Source organism: Patagioenas fasciata, chromosome W (assembly GCF_037038585.1).
Source record: "Patagioenas fasciata isolate bPatFas1 chromosome W, bPatFas1.hap1, whole genome shotgun sequence".
NCBI classification, from domain to species: Eukaryota; Metazoa; Chordata; class Aves; order Columbiformes; family Columbidae; genus Patagioenas; species Patagioenas fasciata.
In genome coordinates this window covers 57,643,908-57,671,019 of record NC_092559.1, presented here as the reverse complement: position 1 = coordinate 57,671,019, position 27,112 = coordinate 57,643,908, and the positions used below count along the sequence as shown (strand labels likewise).

The 27,112-nt window shown below is 42.5% G+C and overlaps 1 protein-coding gene across 1 annotated transcript; it reads left to right on the top strand.

The window, feature by feature from the left end:
• The first annotated feature begins 126 nt into the window (after positions 1-126).
• LOC136115712 (3-hydroxy-3-methylglutaryl-coenzyme A reductase-like) lies at positions 127-19,175 on the top strand. The gene is made up of 6 exons (XM_071801628.1): positions 127-190; positions 16,130-16,238; positions 17,013-17,124; positions 17,611-17,762; positions 18,614-18,858; positions 19,000-19,175. The coding sequence occupies exons 1-6, from the start codon at positions 127-129 to the stop codon at positions 19,173-19,175; spliced, it is 858 nt and encodes a 285-aa protein (XP_071657729.1).
• The last annotated feature ends 7,937 nt before the right edge of the window (positions 19,176-27,112 follow it).

Sequence of the window (27,112 nt, the reverse complement as noted above, 5' to 3'; positions counted from 1 at the left end):
TATGGGGAATCTGGCCATGCGCAGGCATCCCTCACGAGTTACTGGCCCCCCATGTTACAGGCCCATGATACAGTGAAACAGAAACATACCTTATCCACTTAATGCAAAAGGTCATTGTTTGCCCCCATGGTGACCAGCCGGAGCGGAGCAAAGCCCCTCCGTAACAAAAGGTTTGGGAGAGATCTAGGAGGTCCGTTTCTCTCAGGCGGTCTGCACAACCGGGCAGAGTTTGTCCCTTCGTGGTCACCAAAACTGACGCGTGGAAACAACTTTACAACCTATAAAGTCATAAAACTTTACAACTCACAAGGTTATAAAGCAGATATGTTTATTTGACGTCGGGTGCAAGGGGAATCGTTCCACCATTCATGCACAACTTCTAACAATATGAGGTGTGTTTAAATACAGTAAGGTGTTACATATTCATAATAACCCCAAGAACACCTATACATATTCACAACCTTTCCCCGCTTCTTATTAAAATGAGTCCCAGGTAATCATTTCCATAGTCTCCTCCTTGACTCCTCCCTGTTGCGCCTGCGCATTGCCATCTGGTGGTCTTGAGAAGGGGTCTTTGGGGGTCTTTGGATGAAGGCTCCTTCAGCTTCGTCACAGTGAACTTTTTACCTTTGGCTCATTATGTTGAATTGACTGGAACCCAAGCTGCCAAGTCAAGTGAAACCAGACTGATCCCCCCCCTTTTGCTGTAAATCTTCGTTATCTCGTCTCCTCAAGTTTACATCTAGGTGCTGTAAAACTTCTTATCTTGGCATTCGATGAGGTTCTGTTTTTTCTTAACATAATTGTTAACGTAAAACTCTGAACTAAGCACTTACTGTGTGGCTAACCCTTAAAGTGTTAGTTCGTTAGTAGGCACTCATTATGTGGTTGGTTAACCCTTAAAATGTTAGTTCCCTCTATCAAAGGTTCCCTAACAATTTGAGTAGACGCTTGTCAGATCCTTAACTGTGGGGATGTACAGAGCTCAAGAGAACTGAGTTATGAAAACAAACACGTGTCCAAGGGGACTGAGTCTAAGGATGATTTAAATAAGTGTATAGTTTTTGTTGCTATCTCTCATTGCCCCTCCTGGTACAGTGTTATGTGGACCACAGAGTTTAGGGGATGGACAATGAGCAATGAACGGTTATAGAGTTGAAAAGAAAAATTACCCTATATAAAAGACAATCTCTCCTGGGATGCGAGTCTACAGTGCAACCCTTTGCTAATTACAATACAGGGAACAGATGATTCAATAAGTGGGGTTTATGGATCATGACTAGACATCAGTGGAAAAGATGCCCTGGGAAGGTTCAAAATATAAGTGTTAAATATCAGATTTAAGAGAAACCTTTGAAGTAGAAACAGGATATGGAGATACAAATGCCTGGGTAGAATGGATCAAATATATGGTGCAAAGCCTAAACAAGAGCAATTGCTATGCCTGTGTGTTAGCAATCAGGACACATAACCACAGGCGTAGTTATATGTGGTGCTTTATTTCAGCGCTGGGAAACCAGGGGTTCGCACCCAAAGCTGGCTTCAGCGGTCAGTTTAAGTTACACAGTATTTATGCAGTCCATTCACATACATATTCATATATTCATTAGGATCGTTAGAATATGTAATAGTTGCTCAACATTTATTGCAACATCGATTGCAACACCTTGGAACTACTTTGATCATGCGCAGTGTCCTCTGGTGGTCTTTCAGGGGGTCTTCAGGATGAAGTAAGTAGTCTTCATCGCTTCTGTCCTTTTCACCTTTTGATGCTGCACATGCGCACTACTCTATAATTGCACAACTGCTGACTAGCTTAATTTTCAGAGATGCTGTATATATTTCTCCTCATTCTAAGCATATTTGGGCTAAGATAAACGCTAGGTTGATAAGATAAAAGTATGCTCAAATCCCTTATTAGGTAAAACACGGTATGCCGAGGTTGAATCAGTCTTATACCCGTCCCAGAAGAGAACATCTTGTAAAATTGATCCTGTTAGTCTCCTGTTAAAATTGACTGTATTGATTGTATTAGTATAGTCCCCTATAAAATTGATTCTATTTCTAACATGTGCACCAGGAAGGCCTGTGACCCAAGTGGTACCCTTCCCTCTGAGATAGCACGAAGATTGACAGTGTATGGAGTGCATCTTAGCCTTATACCAAGACTCTATGGCATGGGGAAATAAGTCGTGTCATACTCTCTCCCTACTATTTCCAGTCTTGCAGGGAAAAATATCAAAATTCCCCCGGCATTTTCAGGAATAATTGGAAATCATACTGCCTGTCTTTCACGATGGGGCAGGAATGATACCAAGTTCCTAGGAACATGAGTAGGTGTGTAGAGACACGGGAAGTTGATCCTCATACATCCTCTAATGTTTCTTGAGTGGATCTTTGTTGGTACTGTGGGAAGATGACACTTCATTCCATTTTACCCCCCCCTACTCCCCCCCCCCCCCCCGGCTGGGAAGGTACCTGTGACATTGTTCAATTGGAAATTCCTTTTATCCTGGCATTTGAACTCTGTGATTCATCAGGCAACAGAAAAAGGAGAGATAGTTCTATCAAAGCAAATGCCTTTAGGGCCACTGCCATACTCATAAAATGATGCTGCTAAAAGAACAAGAAGAAAGAAGGAACAGCGAATGCATAACTCCAGAAGAAAAATGTGAAATCATGTTGTCTAGGCTTGAAGCCACCTATAGAACTGTATCATAAAAAAATGCAAAAACAACAGAAGTATAAAATAAGAAGAGAAGGAAAATTGTAAGGAATATTTTCACGGAGGCACCCCGAAGTTAGTTTAGATGGATAACAGGATCCAAAACAAACTTTTACTTGTTAAAGAAGGTGCAGCAGATTAACCGGTGGAAGACGGGGTTTTAGCCCTCCAATAGTGACATAAATACAGATTCGAGTATCAGTCAAGGTAATTATTAAAGGTGCAGCAAATAATAACAATGGAGATCCACAGTGTGCATACACATGGCTCACCAAAAACAATGTCAAAGCCGTCCCTGACTCTGGGAAAAGTATACACTTGCCTGAATCTGGCAAGGAATTATTAAAGAAAATACACGTGCTTATATTTAAGCATGGAATAAGCACCCGCGATCCTGTGAGGAATTATTAAAGAAAATTTTATTACTCACCCATGTGACTCGGTGGGGGAATCCCGGTCGCAGGAGATTGCCTTAGGCAGCCATCCTGCCTAAGGGGGAGGGCTCTCGGCTGCAGCCTTTGGCCCGCGCTCCAAGAAGTCCGCACAACCGGCCAAAATCTTGGTAGGAGGGGTCCCGTTTTTAAAACCTTGTCAGATCTGACTGTGGGCATTCCAGAAGCTTCTCTGGCCTCCACTCTGGCTGTGGGGTGCCCTGAAGCTTCTAAGCACCCCCACTCTGGCTGTGATTGCCCAGCGGCTCCTTGGTGCCTCTGCACCCCCACCCCTTCTCTCTCTTAACGACTTTGATCAACGGGTTCTGGGGTCAAAACAAAAGAAACTGTTAGCCCCACTGCAGGAGAGGAGGGCGGGGAGATGTGTCTGCACCTTCCATATGGAAGGAAGGGAGAGAGGGGGGTGTGCATCTGCCAAAACGTTTGATGAAGAACTGTTGTTTTTACATAACTGAGGACCTGGTGCCTGACCCCAGCAGGGGGGGAGGACCAAGAGACATTGGACTATGAATCCTTAATGTAAAACACAGTCTCTTCCCAGAATATATACTGATACCTGTATACATACTGATACCTCTAACTGTGCCCTTGTGGCCAGGAAGTCTAATGGCACCCTTGGGTGTATTACAAGGGGGGTGGTCAGTAGATCGAGAGAGAGGTCCTCCTTCCCCTCTACTCCGCCCTGGTGAGACCCCATCTGGAATATTGTGTCCAGTTCTGGGCCCCTCAGTTCAAGAAGGACAGGGAACTGCTGGAGAGGGTCCAGCGTAGGGCAACAAAGATGATTAAGGGAGTGGAGCACCTCCCTTATGAGGAAAGGCTGAAGGAGCTGGGGCTCTTTAGTTTGGAGAAGAGGAGACTGAGGGGTGACCTTATTAATGTTTATAAATATATAAAGGGTGAGTGCCACGAGGATGGAGTCAGGCTCTTCTCAGTGGCAAACAATGATAGGACAAGGGGCAATGGGATCAAGCTGGAACACAAGAGGTTCCACTTAAATTTGAGAAAGAACTTCTTCTCAGTGAGGGTAACAGAGCACTGGAACAGGCTACCCAGGGAGGCTGTGGAGTCTCCTTCCCTGGAGACATTCAAAGCCCTCCTGGACACATTCCTGTGCGACCTCACCTAGGCGTTCCTGCTCCAGCAGGGGGATTGGACTAGATGATCTTTTGAGGTCCCTTCCAATCCCAAACATACTGTGATACTGTGATACTGTGATACTGTGAAGTGTAGCCAAAGTACGAGGAATCCATATCTTAAATAGATTGATAAGGGGAAGGGTATTGTATGTGTCAGGGTAGTCTGTAAACCCTGAAGTACCCAACCGATGGGGAACAGGGGAGGGAAATTGCAGCCGGGATTTTGGGGGGATATAAGCAGGGTTTTTTTGCCCTATTAGGTGTGCTCACCTTTAGGTAGAACACCCGGTCTTGCAAAATCGTTATTAAAATATGCTTTGCTGAGAGATCCAGCCTGGGCCTATTATATTTGCAAAATAGTTGTTTCCTACAAGGAGATGATTCCAGAAATGAGTCAGTGGTCTCAGAAATAGGTTGGTGGCCTCAGAAGTGCCCTTAAGTGTGCTGGTTGGTCCTGTAGGGGTAGCTGGTGATTTGTTATTTCCCCTAGCTGGTCAGTGTTCACTGAATGACCCTGCCTTTGCTCCAGCCCAATTAATGAGAACTCAAGGAAGAGATACTGTTAATGAGGCCTTTGTTCTGCAAAGAATAGGGAGGCCTCTAGGAAGAGAAATCATTAATGCCCTTATCTCAAAGACTGATGCCTTCATTTTACAAATAATAGGTAGGCCTCAAGGAAGACATAAGTCCTGTCTCCACAGCTGTGGTAGTTTAGCCCCACCCCCCAGCCAGCAGCTAAAACCACGTGCCACTCGCTCACCCCTGTCCCCAGGACATAGGGAGGAGAATCAGAAAACAAAGGCAAAACTCCCTGGTTGGGATAAGAACAGTTTAATGGAACAACAAGGAAAAAACAAACAAATAACCACAAAAATACACAAACGAATAAGCAGTAACAACAGCAATAATAAAAGAACCTTCAAAAGCAATGGACACACAGCACAACCCAATCCGCATGGCAGTCCCCCCATATGGCAGCCCTGCAGTGGCAGCCCTGCCACCCTCCCCCGCAGCGGTGAGCAGGCTACCAACACAGCTCATGCTCTCCTGTAGCCTTGGCCACAGCTCACGCTGAAACCGCTCCCCCTCCCTGAACCACATATCAAACCCAAAATACAAAAGCACCAAACTGCATGGTCAAGAAGGAGCCAACCCAGACCACCAGCAACAAAAAAAACCACACCCCTGACTTCTCACCCTTATACCCGAGCATGACCTTATATGGTATAGAATACCGGGATATACTGGCAGTGCAGAGATTAACCCCATCTTGACTGACCCAGCACAACAGCACTTATCTATTTCTCACTGCTTGAAGTTGTAAAAACCAGCTGTTTAAGGCATCATGAGGTGCATCCCATGTCCATCACAATTAATAGATTAGGGAATGTGGAATTATCCATAGAATAGAATAACTATCTCATCATCACACACATACATTTTATTCTGCATTTCAGATTATCTCTTTCTTTTTTAAATAAACAATTGTCCAATCATTGGATCACAGATAATCTCATAATGAGGGTGTATTCTGGTATGGTTAACCCAGATGGTTATCTTTCAGCTCCTGAAGGGGGCATACTAAAAAGTTTGTGCTCCACGACTTCTTCATCTTTGTCATGGGCTTGTTCCTCAAATTTGAAAGGTTATACTCTCATGAAAGACCAGGGAATACAGGAATACATTCCTGGAGAGAATGTGCTACACATGTGAGAACTGTCTTGCCATAAAATTAATTTCAGCTTCAAACCACCAGGTTCTTTTGCACATAAAGAAGGGAAGGCCCAAGGAGTTTATTAATAATTAATTGCTAGATATGTGTAGCAGGAGACATATCATTTCTGTACCTCCTGGATTTATATGTTTTTCTTTCAGACAGTACATGTGATCATAAAATTTCTGTATAAAAGAGATTTCTGGAGAGGGAGCTCTTAGAAAGAAAAAAAGAAGAAGAAAAAAGTAGTAATTAAAGGTAGTTTTAATTACCTTAATTTCTACAAAACTTTCCATAACTCCATAAGTTTCCACATAAATGTGTATATAACTCAGTAACTGAGGTATACGTATCAAAGCTTCTGATTTGCAATGGACTAATGGACTTAAATGATTAATCAGTCTAACTACATTTTGAAACTACAATATAGGAGATGTCAGAAATCAATAAAACCAGCTCTGGAAAACAAACAAACAAACAAACAAACACACACAGCCACAAAAAACATGAACAAACAAACAAACAAAGACAAACAAAAAAACAAACAAACAAAAAAACAAAAAAAAAAAACAAAAAAAAAAAAAACAAAAACCCCAAAACAAAACAAAAAAGACCCCTTAAGGTTGGACTCTTAAGCTTCAAAACTAAAACATTGGTATTGACATTAATAAAATACCTATCAAATTAATCTTTATGGTATGAACCTCATCACCAAATTGCTACTATACAGATATGCACAAATACCTGAATAATGAAATACTAATTCTGAATTAGTTGATATAAAATATCACAGGTAGAATGCTAAAAATAACATAATCTATTACATTTACAGAAACAAAAACGATCTCAGGTGAGACGTTGAATCATTCCCATCATTCCTAGTAACATCTTAAAGCAACTACTAAAATTTTCTCTTGGGCATTCTTAAAAATGAATTACACTTTCAGTACATACACACCTATTTCGTATTCTTGCAAAAACTAGTGTTTTTAAAAATTACTCCAGGTGAAGGAAAGTTATTGTAGTTCAATTAAAATTAACAAATGTTGCTGCATTCCCCCCCAGTCTTTTGATCTTCATCAGTTTTATGTACAGTAACAGTTCTCTTTCCTTAAAGAGAACAATTAAGTGTAATAAACAAAGGATTTGAAATTTTTTTCTAAAATAAATTGCAGTTCCATAGTGTGCATGGTTGGCTGAGAAAAGGTTAATTTCCACAGGAAGCTGACTGGACAACACAGCCAGGACAACTGACCCAAAACTAGACAAAGAGATATTTGATACCGTATAAGGTCATGCTCAGTTTAAAACTGGGGGTTGGCTGGGTGTAGAAGCCCTCTCTTGCTACTGGGGGGCATGGCAGTCCGGGACACTCTTTTGTTCTCTGGGACTGTGGGGTTTGGTGCTATTGTTTTTCTGGGACTTTTGGGGGAGAATGAGGGAGGTAGAGAGGTTTCTGCATGAGCTTAGGTCTGGAGTTTCGGATCACTGCTCAGTAGGATTGTTACTCGAAAACAGACTGCACATCAGTGTTGCCACTTGGTGAGAGATTGCATTGTGTATCACTTGCTTTGTATATTCTTTCATTATTATTATTGTGTCCTGGTTTTGTTAAAAAACAAGTTTCTCGTTTAGTGAATTTGCCTGTCAGCTAAAGCTTTCATATTAGCTACGTTTTCCAGGAAAACCAGATACATGTTTTGGTAAACATAGCAATGGAATGCAAAGTTATGATAACAATTGATGCACATCTCGTGAGGGGGTAACGAGAAACAGGTGACCAAGGAACTGACGAACATCCCATTCACGTGAATACTTCATATAAAAGTGGGAGATCACAAGGATCTCGTCCCTTTCCTTCTTTTCCTTTGGCTTATGGCTGACATTAGGAGAGGATCTTGCTAGTTGTCCCTGAGAACTGAAGCCTAGTGACAGACTGAATCCAGCTCCAGTTGGCTGCAGAGCCCAATCCAGGATTTTGGGTGCCGGCTCTGCAGTTGCTGAGACTTTCGAGATTGGTTTTGTATATTTTGTATTATTTTCTCTATTCTTATTAGTAGCATTAGTAAAACATTTTTAATTTTTCCAACTCTCTTCTCTCCATCCTTCTTTCCCTCCCGATCGCCTGTCCTTAGTTGGAAGGGGGGAGAGGGAGGAGCTGAAGGGGGAAGTGGGGGGAGAGGAGGTTAACAATACATCTGCCACGGTTTAATTGTCACCCTGCAATCAAAACCCTCAACATATTGTTATTGTTTATTTGTTTTTCTTTTTGTTGTTCCGTTAAACTGTTCTTATCCCAACCCATTAATTTTACCTTTTGTTTCCTGATTGTCCACCCCATCCCAACGGGGGTGGGGGAGGGGTGAGCCAGCAGCAGATGGTTGAGTTGCCAGCTGGGGAGGGGGGCTGGAGCTAAACCAAGACACATAGTAAGTACTGAACTGGTGTTTTTTGTTTGTTTGGCTGTTTGGTTTTTTTGTTTGTTTTTTTGTCTTTTGTTTATTTTTTTCATACTGTCTTGCATATCTGTCTTGGTTTTGTTAAAAAACAAGTTTCTCTTTTAGTGAATATTTGCCTGTCAGCTAAAGCCTTCATATTAGCTGCATTTTCCTGGAGAACCAGACACATGTTTTGGTTAAACCTAGCAATGGAATGCAAACTTATTGATAAGCACGGATGGACATCTCGCGAGAGGGGCAACGAGAAACTGATGATCGAGAGACTGACCAACGGTGTATAACATTCCATTCACGTGAATACTTCATATAAAAGTGGGAGATCACGAGGATCTCGGCCCTTTTTTTTCCCTTTTCCTTTTTTTTTCTCTCATGGCTGACATTAGGAGAGGACCTTGCTGGTCGTCCCTGTGAACCGAGGCCTAATGAGAGACTGAATCCAGCTCCGGTTGGCTACAGAGTCTAATCCAGGACTTTGGGTGCTGGCTCTGCAGTTGCTGAGACTTTCAAGATTGGTTTTGTATATTTTGTATTATTTTCTCTATTCTTATTAGTAGCATTAGTAAAACATCTTTAATTTTTCCAACTCTCTTCTCTGTCCTCCTTTCCCTCCCGATCACCTGTCCTGAGTGGGAAGGGGGGAGAGGGAGGGGCAAAAGGGGGAAGTGGGGGGGAGAGGAGGTTAACAATACATCTGCCAGGGTTTGATTGTCACCCCACAATCTTAACCCTCGACAGAGAATTGGCGCCCAACGTGGGGCAAAAGAAAGGGGTAAATTTGGAGATTTTCAGCTTTTCTACTGCTCTGACGTACCTTTCAATTTTCTTGGCACGGTGCCAACTCATAGAGTTGTGATACTCGCGCGCCTGTTTGCTTCGGATATTATTTAGTGGTATTAAGGCAAAGTGAATTACATTGACTTAAAGATGTTATGGCAAAAGTTGTATCAGTTATTTTCTACATTGTGCTCGCTGATCCCATATCTGTGTTGGTGTTTCTTTCTGAATCGAAGTATTCATTATATAACAACAAGAAACTGGACAGCGGTTATGATGATTCTGTGTGGTATGGCACTGGTTTATTTCATTATACTGCAGCCGCTAATGAATTTCTACTCGCTTCTGCTTTACCTTGAAAAACCTCCAGAAGAGATTAAAGAGCAGAATGGCTCTATATTTGCTAATTGGTCAAGCGAATCTTTAGAAAGGTTGACTAACAATACTTTTGTGTTTTCGCTAGGACAGTTTGCAAATGTTTTAGAGAACTTTGAATATCCTTGGAGCTTTGATAGAACTGTGATGGTGTTATCTGGTTTGCTGAATGTGTGTCAGTTTGTGTTACTGTTAAGAGAAATAAGGTTCAATAGGAGGTTTGCGTCTCTTTTTAGTCCTGAGATTTGCAGTGCGTCTTCGGAAGCTTTAGCAAAAAGTACTCCCAGCCGCTCGAGAAAAGGCAAAACAGCAAAAGCTGCTGCTGCAGCCACTGCCCCCCCAACCGCGGCTTCACAGGCTGAAGCTACAGCTCCTCCGCAGAGCTCCTCTGCCAAGGTCGCTGCAGATAACGTTACTTCTCCAGCCTCAAAGGCTAACAAGGCAGCCCCCCCGTCTTCACACACTGGGCACTGTTGCTGCTGTAACCACAGCAATCACTGTGACAGTCATTCAGACTCTGAAAATGAATCAAATGATGGTGAACCCATATCAGCATCAGTTGCTGGTTGTAAGAAAGTCACTAGAAAGACCACCCGTGCAGCAGGTGATGGCACAGGGCCAACATCAACCCAAGACGCATCATCAGGACAGGGTGGAGATGAAGTGACCACCACTCGGTCCTTTTCTCCAGGTGAGCTGAGAGATCTGCGAAAAGACTTTAGTCGTCGTGAAGGCGAGAATATTTTAACCTGGCTACTGCGATGCTGGGACAACGGGGCAGAAACAATTGAATTAGAAGGTGGTGAAGCCAGGCAGCTGGGATCTCTGTCAAAAGATTCCACCATTGATAGGGCAATTTCAAGAGAGTCTAATGCCGCTGCTCTCTGGACCCGACTCCTGGCAGCTATGAAAGTCAGATTTCCCTACCAGGAAGATTGTATATCCACGTTAGGGAAATGGAATACTATGGAGAGAGGTATCCAGTTCCTGAGAGAATTAGCTGTGCGAGAGATCATCTATCTAGGACCAAACAGCCAAGAGGGGACAGACCCAGATAGAATCAATTGTACAAAATCTATGTGGCGCAGATTTGTACAAAGTGCACCACCTGCATATGCTAAGTCATTGGCAGGAATGGTCTGGTCGGCTAGAGGTATACAAGAAATTAATGAAGTGATTGAGCAGCTCCGGTACTTTGAGGACAGCCTTGCTGGTTCTCTACGGGCTTGTGTCTCTGCTGTGGAGAAACTGTGTGAAAAATCTGATGACCGGTTTGAAAAGCTGTTGCAAGAAATCAAAGAGCTCAGAGAAGACTCGTACCGTTCACGACCTGCACAAACCTGTTTCAGCTGTTAGGAGAAGGCGTTTCCAATCTCGAGAGAGAGGGCAGAGACAGCCCACAAAAAGAGGTTCACTGTGGTTCTTCCTACATGAGCAGGGAGAAAACATGAATAAGTGGCATGGAAGGCCTACCTCAGAACTTCAAGAACGAGTACGTGAGATAAAAGGAAAAACTCCTAGGAAGGTGGCTGCTCCAGTTTACAAAAGGAGCAGAAGAGATTCTGATGCTCTTGAAGGAACCTCTAATTCACACCCAGAGACTGTGCAAAACAGGAATTAGAGGTGCCCTGCCTCCAACCAGGTGGAGGAAAGGGATAACAGAGTCTATTGGACTGTACAAATACTATGGCCTGGTACAACACAACCCCAGGAGTACAAAGCTTTAGTGGACACTGGTGCTCAGTGCACAATAATTCCTTCTAATTATAAAGGAATGCAATCCATCAATATTGTTGGAGTGACTGGGGGATCCCAGGAACTGACTGTTGCAGAGGCTGAAATGAGCCTAACTGGAAAAAACTGGCAAAAGCATCCCATTGTGACTGGTCCAGATGCTCCGTGCATCCTTGGTGTAGACTACCTCAGGAGAGGGTATTTTAAGGACCCAAAAGGGTATAGGTGGGCATTTGGTATAGCAGCTGTGGACACTGAGAAAATTGAACAGCTGTCTGATTTGCCTGGTCTTTCAGATGACCCTTCTGTTGTAGGACTGCTGATGGTTGACGATCAGCAGGTGCCAATTGCTACCACGACGGTGCATCGCCGGCAATATCGCACCAATCGAGACTCTTTGATTCCTATCCAGAAGCTGATCCGTCAATTGGAAAGCCAGGGTGTGATCAGTAAGACTCGCTCACCTTTTAACAGCCCGATCTGGCCAGTGCGTAAGTCTAGTGACGAGTGGAGACTAAGTGTAGACTATCGTGGCCTGAATGAAGTTACACCACCACTGAGTGCTGCTGTGCCTGACATGCTGGAACTGCAATTTGAACTGGAGTCAAAGGCAGCCAAGTGGTATGCTACAATTGACATTGCTAATGCATTTTTCTCTATTCCTGTAGCAGCAGAGTGCAGGCCGCAGTTTGCTTTCACCTGGAGGGGCATCCAGTATACATGGAATCGCTTGCCCCAGGGGTGGAAACACAGTCCTACCATCTGCCATGGACTGATCCAGACCACGCTGGAGCAAGGTGAAGCTCCAGAACACTTGCAATATATTGATGACATCATCGTATGGGGCGACACAGCGAAAGAAGTCTTCGAGAAAGGTGAGAGAATAATTCAGATTCTTTTGGATGCTGGTTTTGCCATAAAACGAAGCAAGGTCAAGGGACCTGCACGAGAGATCCAGTTTTTAGGAATAAAATGGCAAGATGGCCGTCGTCAGATCCCAATGGAGGTGATCAACAAAATTGCAGCAATGTCTCCACCTACTAATAAAAAGGAGACACAGACTTTCTTGGGCGTTGTAGGTTTTTGGAGAATGCATATTCCTGACTACAGCCACATTGTGAGCCCTCTCTATCGAGTGACTCGTAAAAAGAACCAATTTGAGTGGGGCCCTGAACAATGACAAGCCTTTGAACAAATTAAGCGTGAGATAACTCATGTGGTGGCCCTTGGACCAGTCCGAACTGGACTAGATGTTAAAAATGTGCTCTACACCGCAGCCGGAGATAATGGACTTACCTGGAGCCTCTGGCAGAAAGCACCAGGAGAAACCCGAGGTCGACCCTTAGGTTTTTGGAGTCGAGGATACAAAGGATCTGAGGCCAACTATACTCCAACTGAAAAGGAGATACTAGCAGCATATGAAGGAGTTCGAGCTGCTTCAGAAGTGATCGGCACTGAAGTACAGCTCCTCCTGGCACCTCGACTGCCGGTGCTGAGCTGGATGTTCAAAGGGACGGTTCCCTCTCCACACCATGCAACCGAAGTTACTGGAGTAAATGGATTGCATTGATCACGCAACGAGCTCGAATTGGAAGTCCCAACCGTCCAGGGATATTAGAAGTTATTACAGACTGGCCAGAAAGCAAAGACTTTGGGATGTCTCCAGATGAGGAGGAAGTTAAACGTGCTGAAGAAGCACCACCATATAATACGCTTTCAGAGACTGATAAGCAGTATGCACTGTTCACAGATGGATCCTGTCATCTTGTAGGAAAACATCGAAGGTGGAAAGCTGCTGTGTGGAGTCCCACACGACAAGTTACAGAAGCCACTGAAGGACAAGGTGAATCCAGTCAGTTTGCAGAAGTGAAAGCCATCCAGCTGGCTTTGGACATTGCTGAACGAGAGAAGTGGCCAATACTTTACCTCTATACTGACTCATGGATGGTAGCAAATTCCTTGTGGGGGTGGCTACAGCAATGGAAGAAAAGCAACTGGCAGCGCAGAGGTAAACCCATTTGGGCTGCCACACTGTGGCAAGACATTGCTGCTCGGCTAGAGAGCCTGCCTGTGAAAGTTCGTCATGTAGATGCTCATGTGCCTAAAAGTCGAGCCACCGAGGAACATCTGAACAACCAACAAGCGGATCAAGCTGCTAAGATTAAAGTAGCTGAGGTGGACTTGGACTGGCAACATAAAGGTGAACTTTTCCTAGGTCGGTGGGCCCATGATGCTTCAGGGCATCAAGGTAGAGATGCAACATACAAATGGGCTCGTGATCGAGGGGTGGATTTAACTATGGACACTATTTCACAGGTTATTCATGAATGTGAAACTTGCGCCGAAATCAAACAAGCAAAACGGTTAAAACCTGTATGGTATGGGGGGCGATGGTTAAAGTATAAGTATGGAGAAGCTTGGCAGATTGATTATATTACACTTCCACAAACACGTCAAGGTAAGCGTTATGTACTTACAATGGTGGAAGCAACCACTGGATGGTTGGAAACATATGCCGTACCTCATGCTACAGCCCGAAATACTATCTTGGGCCTTGAGAAGCAAGTCCTCTGGCGGCACGGTACGCCAGAAAGAATTGAATCAGACAATGGTACTCATTTCAAAAACAGTATTATAGACAATTGGGCCAAAGAACATGGTATTGAGTGGGTATATCATATTCCATATCATGCACCAGCCTCTGGGAAAATTGAAAGGTACAATGGTTTGTTAAAAACTACACTAAAGGCACTTGGTGGCGGAACCTTTAAAAACTGGGATTCACATTTAGCAAAAGCCACTTGGTTGGTCAACACTAGGGGATCAACCAATCGAGCCGGGCCTGCCCAATCAGAAATTCTACGGACTGTAGAAGGAGATAAAGTCCCTGTAGTACACATGAAAAATATGTTAGGAAAGGCAGTCTGGGTTACTCCTGCCTCAGGCAAAGGCAAACCTATTCGTGGGATTGTTTTTGCCCAGGGACCTGGCAGCACCTGGTGGGTGATGCTTAAGGATGGAGAAGTTCGGTGTGTACCTCAAGGGGATTTGATTTTAGGTGAAAATATGCAATGCTGAACTGTATGATGTGAATTGCCGCACTAACAATGTTTAATAAGTGTCTTTCAGATCAAGACAACGGTGATGAAACTACAGCTAGCTTCTTCGAGTGGCGCCCGACACCTTCTTCGAAGTTGGTGTCCTTAACCCACAAACAGTGGTCATGAGATGCACTTGTACCATTTTTCCTGCCCTGGGAGACTGTTGTGACAAAATGAACTTAATGAACTTTTCAAAGGATGGTCCACTGATTAATTACTCCTGTGTATATATGTACATATGTGTATATATATATATATAGTAGTAGTGATTAATTAGATTGTATTGATAGATTGTATTGATAAGGTTTAAGTATTCAGTGAATGTCATATTATGAGGGGTGGAATGTCTTGGTTTTGTTAAAAAACAAGTTTCTCTTTTAGTGAATTTTTGCCTGTCAGCTAAAGCCTTCATATTAGCTGCATTTTCCTGGAGAACCAGACACATGTTTTGGTTAAACCTAGCAATGGAATGCAAACTTATTGATAAGCACGGATGGACATCTCGCGAGAGGGGCAACGAGAAACTGGTGATCGAGAGACTGACCAACGGTGTATGACATTCCATTCACGTGAATACTTCATATAAAAGTGGGAGATCACGAGGATCTCGGCCCTTTTTTTTCCCTTTTCCTTTTTTTTTCTCTCATGGCTGACATTTAGGAGAGGACCTTGCTGGTCGTCCCTGCGAACCGAGGCCTAGTGAGAGACTGAATCCAGCTCCGGTTGGCTACAGAGTCTAATCCAGGACTTTGGGTGCTGGCTCTGCAGTTGCTGAGACTTTCAAGATTGGTTTTGTATATTTTGTATTATTTTCTCTATTCTTATTAGTAGCATTAGTAAAACATCTTTAATTTTTCCAACTCTCTTCTCTGTCCTTCTTTCCCTCCCGATCGCTTGTCCTGAGTGGGAAGGGGGGAGAGGGAGGGGCAAAAGGGGGAAGTGGGGGGGAGAGGAGGTTAACAATACATCTGCCAGGGTTTGATTGTCACCCCGCAATCAACCCTCGACAATATCTCAAAGGCATCTTTCAAAGCATTTGCTTTTTAAATTCTTTTGTACTTCTTTTTGAGGGGGAAATGTCTCTTAATGAGCTGTTTGCCTGTTTACATCTAGGGGAAAAGAACTTGGTTTGGTGTAGCATGTAGTTGATTTTTTTTTTAATGATTTATGCTGTTAGCTCATTCATATTTATTAAGGGGATTTTGTAATGCATGTGTTACGTGGCATATTGACTTTTTCTGGATACCAGACTTGTGAAAGAGTAGGTGGGATATATACTGTTTAATTCCATGAACACTTAATTGGCCATCTTTCACAAGGGATTTCAATACATAATGTTGGCTAATTGTTCTTTGCTTAGATAAGGGAGGAGTTTCAAGCTTTCACTGTGAAGCTTTAAAATCTTTATTTAGATTTACACTTAAAAAAAAAATCTGTATGCCATGCCATAAATACATATTGTGCTTGGAATAAAGTAATACAAAATTACTAGGGTTTAACATGCTTGTTTTTCATTAATCTAAACAGTTCCCTCAATAGTCTGCAGTGTCAGTTTAATGGTTTCTTTCTTTCTGCAACACTTTATCAAATATATAGAAAACCTGATGCATATTCAGATTTTTTTTTTTTGATTTTTTTTTTTTTTTTTTTACGTAGATGTATTACAACTTGAAATTATGTGCTGCTTTGGCCATATGTCTGTTCTTGCCAACTACTTTGTTTTTATGACCTTTCCAGCTTGTGTGTCCTTGGTATTAGAGGTAAGACCAACTTCAAGATAACATCACGCCTAGTATTCAGACCCTGTGTGTCGTGGTTGAGACGGACAAACGACATGGACCAAGTTCTTCCAGGATGAAAGTAGTAGATGCCATTTATTGCCACAAGTGCATTTTTATACAGTTTTACCAATTCATGTGTCTCTTCACTATTGGTTACAAGTTACAGCAGTAACATCTCATTGGCTAATTTTGCTATCATCAGTGTTACTCTTCTACTCCCTTCTCTCTCACGGGTACATCCTTAATATCTCCGGATACTCCTTTACTCCCATCTTTCTCATGGGTAGGCCTTCATATCTTCAAGGCTAATTTCTGTTCCCATGCCCTCCGTCAGGGAATCCACGGACCCACCGTAGTTCCCCCACACCTGTGCTTCTTGTAGGCTATGCATTTCTTCACTGAGGTATACACTAGCATGTTTGTCTTCCTTTCAAGTTGAACAGAGGGAATGCACAGAAAGAGTTATGGTGGCTCAGCTGATGGACAATAACTTGTTAATGCCGCTGTAAATGAGTTGCGCTCAATAGTATGAGTTCTGATCTAAAGCAGAGTAAATAAATTCTATTTTAAATTAATGACTGTCCAAAGTTTTTCACTATTTAAAGTCTAACATAAACTAAACAGTAGACTGTAGGCTAACTCTTTTTTTGGTAATTTCTTAATGATTAAATAAAAATACAGTGTTGAAGCTCACTTGTTGTTTCTTCTAATATGTACTAAATAGGACCTATTTTTAAATTTTGTTATTTTTGCAGCTTTCAAGAGAGTCGTGAAGGGTGTCCTATATGGCAGCTTAGCCATTTCACTCGTGTTCTGGAAGAAGAAGAAAATAAATCAAATCCTATAACACAGAGAGTCAAAATGATTATGGTTTGTGGCTTTTTTTTTTTTCCACCTGTAGTTATGCAATCAGTAAGATGTCCTGGTGCAACAAATAAAGCTTTTGTTTTCTATAGACTTGTGTTTTGTGTCCCATTAGTCTAGTTTACTCCGGTAATTTTAAAAAAAGTCCTCTGTGTCTACACCTAAAGTCTTCCAGTGTATGCCATTTCTGTGCAAAACACTCATGGCTTTTTCATGTGTACTAATTCATTCCCTCTTATCCCTATGGTGCTCTCAACTTCCTCTGCATATTACTTGAGCCAAGAAGAAGGATGTGATGAGACAGGTTCAAAGCTATGATTGTTATGATAGACCAAAAATGGTGTTGATGAGAGGTATGGAAAATCAACCTTTAGCTTTAGACTTTTGAGGCATGGGAAACAAAAAAACAAAACCTCAAAAAGTGTAATTTTAATAGGTTAGATACCTAGTTCCAGTTCAAAAATTAATATTTGTTTTGTGTTTTTAATAGAGTTGCTGGGTTTGGTTCTTGTTCATGCCCACAGTTGCTGGATAGTGGAACCAGCTGCTCAAAACAGTACTGTAGAAAATGTAGTGGGATTGGATGAAAATGCACCAAAGATAATTGAACCTAATGTTTTGTTATGGCAGTTCTACCTTTCTCAGTAGGTGACTTCACAGAAGAGAAGTGTATTTCCTTGATTAGAGTCTATTCTCCAGTGCTGCCAAGCTATGGTCCTAGGGTACAACACTTGTAAACTTGCAGAATTGACAACTGAAGGATTTCTTGGAACCAGAGATGTCATTTCATAAGAAATATTTCAATATTATGCTGTTTGTTCAATCTTCTTGAAGTAATAAGAACATTATCAGGAGCCAGCTGTCCTATATGCGTCATAATGCTATCTTTTCCCACTAGCACTGTCATCTTTCAGAGCACACTGGAAATTTTCTGACTGCACTAGAGAAATTATTTATGCAGAGCTTCTGAACATTCGCATACAAGCACAAAAGCTATGGTATTATTGCTTTGCCTTCAGCTCAACTGAAGTTAGTGGCAGCTGTGGTTCCATGTTACTTCTGAAAAATCAGAACTGTCTCTTAGGGTTTTCCCCCTCCTAGCAGCTCAACCTGCATCAGTAGTAGTCATTATTGGCAGAAGATGATAAATGAAACTTTCAACTTTGTTGTTGGGAGACGGGTGTTAAATCAATTTGATGTAACTGTTAAACAGTGAATATTTTCCAGTCATTTCTCTTACTGAGACTACTTTTTAACTAAGATTTAGAAAATAGTTAATGCAATCTAAAAATTCTTAATATAAATAATTATTTATTTACCCTACCCTAACCTAGCATGCTTGAATGTCCTGCTAGAAATGTCTTTTGACAGGAATTTCAGTAACTGTATAAATGATGATCAAACTATTACCCTTTCTAAAGCAAAGGGATGTCAGAATGTTGTTATAAACAAATTGTATATACCATGTATTTACTTCTTGTTTTGTCTTTTTTAGAATGACCGGTATGGATATTGAACAAGTAATCACTCTTGGATTAGCCCTTCTCCTTGCTGTGAAATATATTTTCTTGGAGCAAGCAGAGATCGAATCCACACACTCACTGAAGAATCCCATAACATCTCCAGTGATGGTCCAGGAAAAGGTCCCTGAGAACTGTTGCAGGAAGCGATCTGGACTTCTGAAAAACAATCAGATATCTAACACTGTAGAAGAAGATTTAGTTCCCAAAGATGGAAATGGTAATTTTTGGCATTTTAAAGTTTGAAGCTATTCCTGAATATTTGGAAAAAAATAGAGAAATCCATGTTAGCATGTTGTATTTAGAATCAAAATTTAAGATATTTTGTAACCCCAAGTTCATTTTAATTGTCTTTATGCAGCTGAAGTCATAAAACCTGTATTAGCAGGGTTGTCAGCCAAGGCTGCATTTGTAGTTGGCAGTTGCAACCCTGTGGAGACTTCTTTACTTCTTAATAGAAAAGAGGAAGAAGCTGAGTTGCCTAAAGAAGCACGTTCTATTGTGGAATGTGTTCGTATACTTGGAAATGCCAAGTAACGGAACACTGGAACAGGCTGCCGAGGGGGTTGTGGAGTCTCCTACTCTGGAGACATTCAAGATCCGCCTGGACGCATTCCTGTGTAGCCTCATATAGGTGTTCCTGCTCCGGCAGGGGGATTGGACTAGATGATCTTTCGAGGTCCCTTCCAATCCCTAACATTCTGTGATTCTGTATCTAGTGGAGTCCCTCAAGGGTCGATACTGGGACCAGTACTATTCAGTATATTCATCAACGACTTGGATGAGAGAATAGAGTGCACTGTCAGCAAGTTTGCTGATAACACAAAACTGGGAGGAGTGGCTGACACGCCAGAAGGCTGTGCTGCAATCCAGCGAGACCTGGACAGGCTGGACAGTTGGGTGGGGAAAAATTTAATGAAATATAACAAGGGCAAGTGTAGAGTCTTGCATGTGGGCAGGAACAACTCCAGGTACCAGTATAAGTTGGAGAGCAGTGTAGGGGAAAGGGACCTGGGGGTCCTGGTGGTCAGCAGGATGACCATGAGCCAGCACTGTGCCCTTGTGGTCAAGAAGGCCAATGGCATCCTGGGGTGTATTAGAAGGGGGGTGGTTAGTAGGTCCAGAGAGGTTCTCCTTCCCCTCTACTATGCCCTGGTGAGACCACATCTGGAATATTGTGTCCATTTCTGGGCCCTTCAGTTCAAGAAGGACAGGGAACTACTTGAAAGAGTCCAGTGCAGGGCAACAAAGATGATTAAGAGAGTGGAGCATCTCCTTTATGAGGAAAGGCTGAGGGAGCTGGATCTTTTTAGCTTGGAGGAGACTGAGGAGTGACCTCCTTAATGTTCATAAATATATAAAGGGTGAGTGTCATGAGGATGGAGCCAGGCTCTTCTCGGTGACAACCAATGATAAGACAAGGGGCAACAGGTAGAAACTGGAACACAAGAGGTTCCACTTAAATATGAGAAGAAACTTCTTCACAGTGAAGGTGACAGAACACTGGAACAGGCTGCCCAGGGGGGTTGTGGAGTCTCCTTCTCTGGAGACATTCAAAACCCGCCTGGACACGGTCCTGTGTAGCCTCATCTAGGTGTTCCTGCTCCGGTGCGGGGATTGGACTAGAGGATCTTTTGAGGTCCCTTCCAATCCCTAACATTCTGTGATTCTGTGAATGCAGATTTCTGCTCATACTGAACCAGAGTTCAGCTGAATGAAAATAGTACCTTGAGCTCATGTTAAAATGGAAGTTTATTTAAAAATAATTTAACAGTATTAAATTAACTTTATTTAATAGACCGGTGAGAAACAGGGTTTTAGCACTCCAAAAGTGACTTAAATACAGGTTCGGATATCAGTTGAGGAAAATTATTAAGACAGACATCCTGGTGGGGGTCTGTTACAGACCACCCAACCGGGATGAAGAGACAGATGATCTTGAGTAACATTACACAGCACATACAAGAGAACCATATGATCAGACCCAGTCAACATGGGTTTATGAAAGGCAGGTCCTGCTTGACCAACCTGATCTCCTTCTGTGACAAGGTGACCCACCTGGTAGATGAGGGAAAGGCTGTGGATGTTGTGTACTTAGACTTCAGTAAGGCCTTTGACACCGTATCCCACAGCATTCTCCTGGAGAAGCTGGCAGCTCATGGCCTGGATGGGTGTACTCTTCAATGGATAAAGAACTAGCTAGAGTGCCAGGTCCAAAGAGTTATGGTGAACAGAGCCAAATCCAGTTGGCAACCGATCATGAGTGGTGTTCCCCAGGGCTCAGTATTGGGACCAGTTCTGTTTAATCTCTTTATCAATGATCTGGATGAAGGGATTGAGTGCACCCTCAGTAAGTTGCCAGATGACACCAAATTGGTTTGGAGTGTTGACCTGCTGGCGGGTAGGAAGGCCATACAGAGGGCCTGGAGCACAAGTCTTATGAGGAGTGGTTGAGGGAGCTGAGGTTGTTTAGTCCGGAGAAAAGGAGGCTGAGGGGAGACCTTATCACTGTCTACAACTATCTGAAAGGAGGTTGTAGCATAGAGGCTGTTGGTCTCATCTCCCAGGTAGTAACTGATAGGATAAGAGGAAATGGCCTCAAGTTGTGCCAGGAGAGGTTTAGATTGGATACCAAGAAAAAATTCTTCATGGAAAGGGTTGTCAGGCATTGGAAAAGGCTGCCCAGGGAACTGGTAGAGTCACCATCCCTGGAGGTGTTTAAAAGGCGTTTAGACGAGGTTCTTAGGCACATGGTTTAGTGCTAGACTTAGGTTAGGTTATGGTTGGACTCGATGATCTTGAGGGTCTCTTCCAACTGAAATGATTCTATGATTCGATGATTCTATGAAAGATGTCTTTTTCTATATACCATCACATTCAGAGGTCCAGAAGCTGTTCAACTTTGAATGGGAAAAACCTACCACTTGAAGAAAGATGCAACTTGCTGGACTGTTTGCCAAAAGTACATAAGAACAATCCTGCTTTGCCTGGTAATGTACTGGTGGAAACACAGTTTGGCCAGTATCTGTGATTGTATTGTGCCTGTGACTGTTTTGTTGATTCAAGAGGCAAGGAAACTAACTTTGAGACAGCAAATTACTGTATTTGTGCCACATGCTGTGGCCTCAGTGCTGGAACAACAAGGACACCATTGACTGTCACCTAGCAGAGTGGTACAGTACCAAGCAGCATTATTGGAACAGGATGATGTGAGTTTGAAAACAACATATTTGAATCCTGCTGCTTTATTGCCTGTATCTAGTGATGAAAATTTGGAGCATAATTGTATGCTAACTATTGAACAAGTCTTTTCTAGCGGACCAGATTTAAAGGATTCTCCACTGGAAGATCCGGAGTGGACTGTCTATGCAGATGGGAGTACTTTTACTCTGAGTGGAGAACGACCATCTGGATACACTGTGTTAACTTTAGAGAACATAACTGAAATGCAACCATTGTCATCAAATACCTCAGCATGGAAAGCTGAACTTATTGTTTTGACTAGAGCCTAAGTCACAAGATAAGCAAGTTAATACATACAGACTCTAAATATGTTTTTGGAATTGTACAGGCACATGGGACAATATTAAAAGAAAGAGGACTTCTGACTTTACGAGTGTCACCTATCAAACATGAGCAAGGAATGTTGAAGTTATTAGAAGCTGTTCTAACCTGAAGAGGTATCAGCAATGCACTGTAAAACTCACCAATTTGGTCAAATGTTAAAAGATATGCAAAGTTGTAAGACAGTGTTAAAGGCCCCATCTGGAGAGGTAAAAGAGAGGGAATTTTCTGCGATCATATTGATAAATTTGTCTTTCTGAATTTTCTAGATGGCCTGAAGCTTTCCCATGCCAGATCAACAAAGCTAGGGAAAGAGTAAAAAAATTATTCAATAAAATCATACCAAGGTTTGGTTGTTCCACATTTTATAGCAGAAATAATATGGACTATTTTTACTCTTCTGGGGGTAAGATGGGATCAATCTAGTGGAAAGGTTAAAAGAATGAACCAATCTAAAAAACGGAAAATTAGCTAAATCGTGTTAGGAAATTCATGTAAAATGGATAGATGGGTTGCTAATTATTTTACTGAAAATTTGCATTACTTAAAGAATAAGAGAAAAATAAACCATTTTGAAATATTGTATGGGAGACCCTATTCAGTAAACTTGACAGGAAAAACTAATCAAATGCGTATTTTGGGGAACCAAATGCTCATTGAATTTATGATGTCTTTGGGAAAAACTTTCTCATCATTACATAGGTATATCCAAGAGAAAGCACCTGTGTCATTGGATGTGCCTGTACCTTCCTTCTGACCTGGAGATCCAGTCTGTCCTTGGGCCTGAAAGGATAAACCTTGAAAGAGAGGTGTGGAGGACTCTGTACGGTACTGTTGGTAACTAACACTGCGAAACATAAAGGAGTCAGTTCCTGGATTCACCACACTAGATTAAAGAAAAGTACAGACACTGGGTAGAAATCAGAAAAGACCACTCCTTTAACTCTAAAACTTACAAAAATATAATGAACTTCACTTGGACTGAAATAGTATCTTATACAGAATTTCATTGTATTCAAGGAGATTTGTAATATTCATTGTAGCATTAACATTAGTGTGTTTTCTTTGTAGGTATTTGTTTAAACATGTATTACAGTTACATAACCCTTTGCCTGTTATAGGGTACAGCAAGTTCACTGTTAAATCAGGAGAATCCATGGACCCAACATGTACATTTTATGATGACCGGGAAAACCATGCAGATAGCTGACATGACCAGTTACTGAGTATGCACATATTGTCACAGAGGCACCCCAAGGTTAGTTTAAGGGACAACAGGGTCCAAAACAACTTTTATTAAACCGGTGAGAAACAGGGTTTTAGCACTCCAAAAGTGACTTAAATACAGGTTCGGATATCAGTTGAGGAAAATTATTAAGGGGCAGCAACTAATACAACAGGCGGTCCACAGAGTACGTGCACGTGGCTTCACCAAAACAATGCCAGAGCCGTCTCTGAGTCCGGGAAGAATACACAATTGTCTGTACACGGTCTGGGATTATTTTAAAGAGATACACGTACTCGTAGTGAGTACGGAAAGTGTACACTCGCAATCCTGCGAGGGTTAATACACGTGCAAATGTGCATGGAATATTACACGTGCTTACATGGAAGCGCAGGAGGAAAATACACTCATGATTGTGCGAGGAAATAATTTATACATGTGCTCGTATTGAGTACGGAAAGTACATGTGCAAATGTGCACGGAAAGGATAAATACACTCGCAATCCTGCGAGGAGAAATTTTACTCACACACGTGGTGGCAAGGCAAGCGGAGTCTCCATCCCGGGGAGGGGGGCTCTCGGCGGCAGCATCTCGCTCGTGCTCCGAGAGACCCGCGACAATGGGCGGAGTCTCAACGAGAATCCCGTTTTTTATACTGGCTGATCAGACCTGACTGTAGGCATTCCAGAAGCTTCTCTGCACCCCCACACTGGCTGTGGGGTGCCCCTGAAGCCTCCAAACATCCCCCACATTGGCCGCAGGCGCCCAGCGGCTCACTCGTGCCTTGGCACTCCCTTCTCCTAATGGCCCTGGACAGGGTGCTCTGAGGCCAAACAAAAGAAACTGTTAGCCTCAAACAGCAGAGAGAGAGGGAGATGTGCCTACTCCTTCCATACTGAAGGAGGGAGGGGGAGAGAGGGGGGTTTGCATCCTACCACACATATTATCTAGAGAATTCAAATAAAGGGGTTCTTATATTAGGAATACCCCTCTGTCCTGGTTTTGTTAAAAACAAGACCAGTTCTCTTTTGATGATTTTTCCTTTCAGCTAAGTTCTTCTAGGTGGCTGTACTTTTCTGAGTTTTTGCCTGCATATTTTTCCTCAGATGCTGTACTCGGTGCTGATAAGAAGACCAATGGAATGCTGAAGAAGCTCATGTTTAGATTTATTACTATGGTAGCCAAGAAAGACTGATAAGATTTCCCACGTTACATCATGAGAGGGGCATGTTTGAGGAGGGGCAGACAGAACAGGTGACTAGAACTGACCAACGGAAGTCTTCCATCCCATAACTGTCATACCCCCTATATAAGAGGTTGATCACGAGGGTCTGGCTCTCTTTGACCATGGTTGTCATCTAAAGAGGACCCTGTCTGCTTGCCTGTGATACTAGGCCCGAGGCCCTGCTATCCCTGAAATCCAGTTTCCAGTTTGCTGTGAAGTCCTGCCCATGACTTCCGGGGGCCTGGCCTGCAGCTGCTGGAGCCACGCCAGCTCCACCCACCCAACTCCGCTGCTGCTGGAGTAACACCAACTCCATATCAAGCATTCAAGACTGGTTTTGTATATTTTGTATATATTCTCTATTTATTAGTAGAACCCTTTAAACCCTTCCAACTTGAAGTCTAAGTCTCTCTTCCTTCCTCCTTATCCTCCTTATCATGTTTGTGATCTAAAGGAGAGGGTGGAGGGAGGGTAAAGGAGGTAACAGAGAGCATCTACCATGGTTTATTGCTGCTTTGCCTTAAACCTTGACACCCTCCCTATTAATATATCTTGGGAAAAAGAATCATGACTGAGTTGGAGGAGATTTGGAAACATACTACAGTCTTGCATGAGGTACAGAAAAGCAATACCTCTTACATATTTCAAGAAGTTTGGACATGATTAGTGTCCTGGATTTCTGATTTACAGACAGAGATTAAGAAATTGACTGTCATTATTGTATTAGCAATTGTTATGTTTGCATGTTATGTTGCAATGTGTGATTAAGTGTTGTGCTGCAGTCACTAAAAGAGTTCAGAAAAGGTGAGACTTATTTGATATATATATGTGACAACCTTGAAATGCTCCCCCCCCCCATCCTTAGCAGAACAAAGGACTATATTATGCCTTAAACATCTGGGATTTGTTACTTTGGGAGGATTAGGTAGATGGCTGTGGAGGCAGACATCTCATCAGTTCAGGCCCCTCAGTTCAAGAAGGACAGGGAACTGCTGGAGAGAGTCCAGCGCAGGGCAACCAAGATGATTAAGGGAGTGGAGCATGTCCCTTATGAGGAAAGGCTGAGGGAGCTGGGTCTCTTTAGCTTGGAGGAGACTGAGGGGTGACCTCCTTAATGTTTACAAATATATAAAGGGTGAGTGTCACGAGGATGGAGCCAGGCTCTTCTCGGTGACAACCAATGATAAGACAAGGGGTAATGGGTACAAACTGGAACAGAAAAGGTTCCACTTAAATTTGAGAAGAAACTTCTTCTCAGTGAGGATAACAGAACACTGGAACAGGCTGCCCAGGGGGGTAGTGGAGTCTCCTACTCTGGAGACATTCAAATCCCACCTGGACACCTTCCTCTATAGCCTCATCTAAGTGTTCCTGCTCCAGCAGGGGGATTGGACTAGATGATCTTTAGAGGTCCCTTCTGATCCCTAACATTCTGTGATTCTGTGATTCTGTGCCTTAGCTTCTGGCATGATAGAGGGTAACCTTTATAACCGGTACCAGTCCTAGCCCCTGGGAAAATTGTCTTGTGTCGTAAGAGCTATCTTAGATTGTCTTCCACCTGAGGTCAGAAGATTGGCAATGTGTGTCAGACCAAATGCATTACCTGTTACCTGGTTGCCAGCAGTGGCCATGATGGACAATATCTAGGGAGGATTTTACTACACCATACTCAGAATAGACTTCCACCAACATGTTCAAGATTGTGTGAATCAGTGCTTTATATTTGATAGTTTTTTTTAAAAAAAAATTATTCCACCTCGAGTAATTTGTCTAGTCCCTTCTGTGAAGGTACATAAACTTTTAGTACTAATATACAGAGCAGAATTCTACAGCGCAGCTACACCTTATGTGAAGAACTGCCTCCTTTTTGTTGTTGATATCCCTTGATGCCCTAGTTTGTACTGGAAGAAATACTTAAGACTTTCATCTTTCTACCACTCAATATGTTACAGCTCTAACAAAGCTTTTCCACCTTCTCAGCTATTCTAATTTTCAGACTGAAAGGCACTAGTTTCTCTATGAGGAATGAATAAAAAGACTATCCTAGCATGTGTTTGAACATCCTTATCTCTGGATCTTTCTCAATTCTAAAATTTCTAAAATTCTGGGTACAGAGTTGGACATGGTATTCAAAGTGTGTGTGTGCAGGCTGGATTTATACATTGACATAATTTCGTGTTTTGGTTTTGCTTCCTAGTAATTTCCTAACTTTCAAATTTTTTGTGTTCTTACTGCTGATTCAGTGGCAATATCTATTATAATCCCAATATTTCATTCCAGAGTAATAATGGGGAGCCTGTCTTTTGATAATTGGTATTGATAGTTTTGAAGTAAATTTGGGATTTTTTTTTCTCATCCCCCAACTATGTACATCACTAAACTTACTTACATTGAGCTCTAATATATTAAACTTGATAAGTATTATAGACTTTGTGCAGATCTCTGTCATCGGTTACTGTT

Bases quoted from the DNA above. Each gene is read 5' to 3' on its own strand.
- LOC136115712 (XM_071801628.1), top strand. From the start codon at position 127: ATGGTGACCAGCCGGAGCGGAGCAAAGCCCCTCCGTAACAAAAGGTTT. The intron at 16,239-17,012 runs ACCAACTTCAAG...TTTTTGCAGCTT, and splicing joins TCCTTGGTATTAGAGGTAAG to TCAAGAGAGTCGTGAAGGGT. The intron at 18,859-18,999 runs GTAATTTTTGGC...GTCTTTATGCAG, and splicing joins AGTTCCCAAAGATGGAAATG to CTGAAGTCATAAAACCTGTA.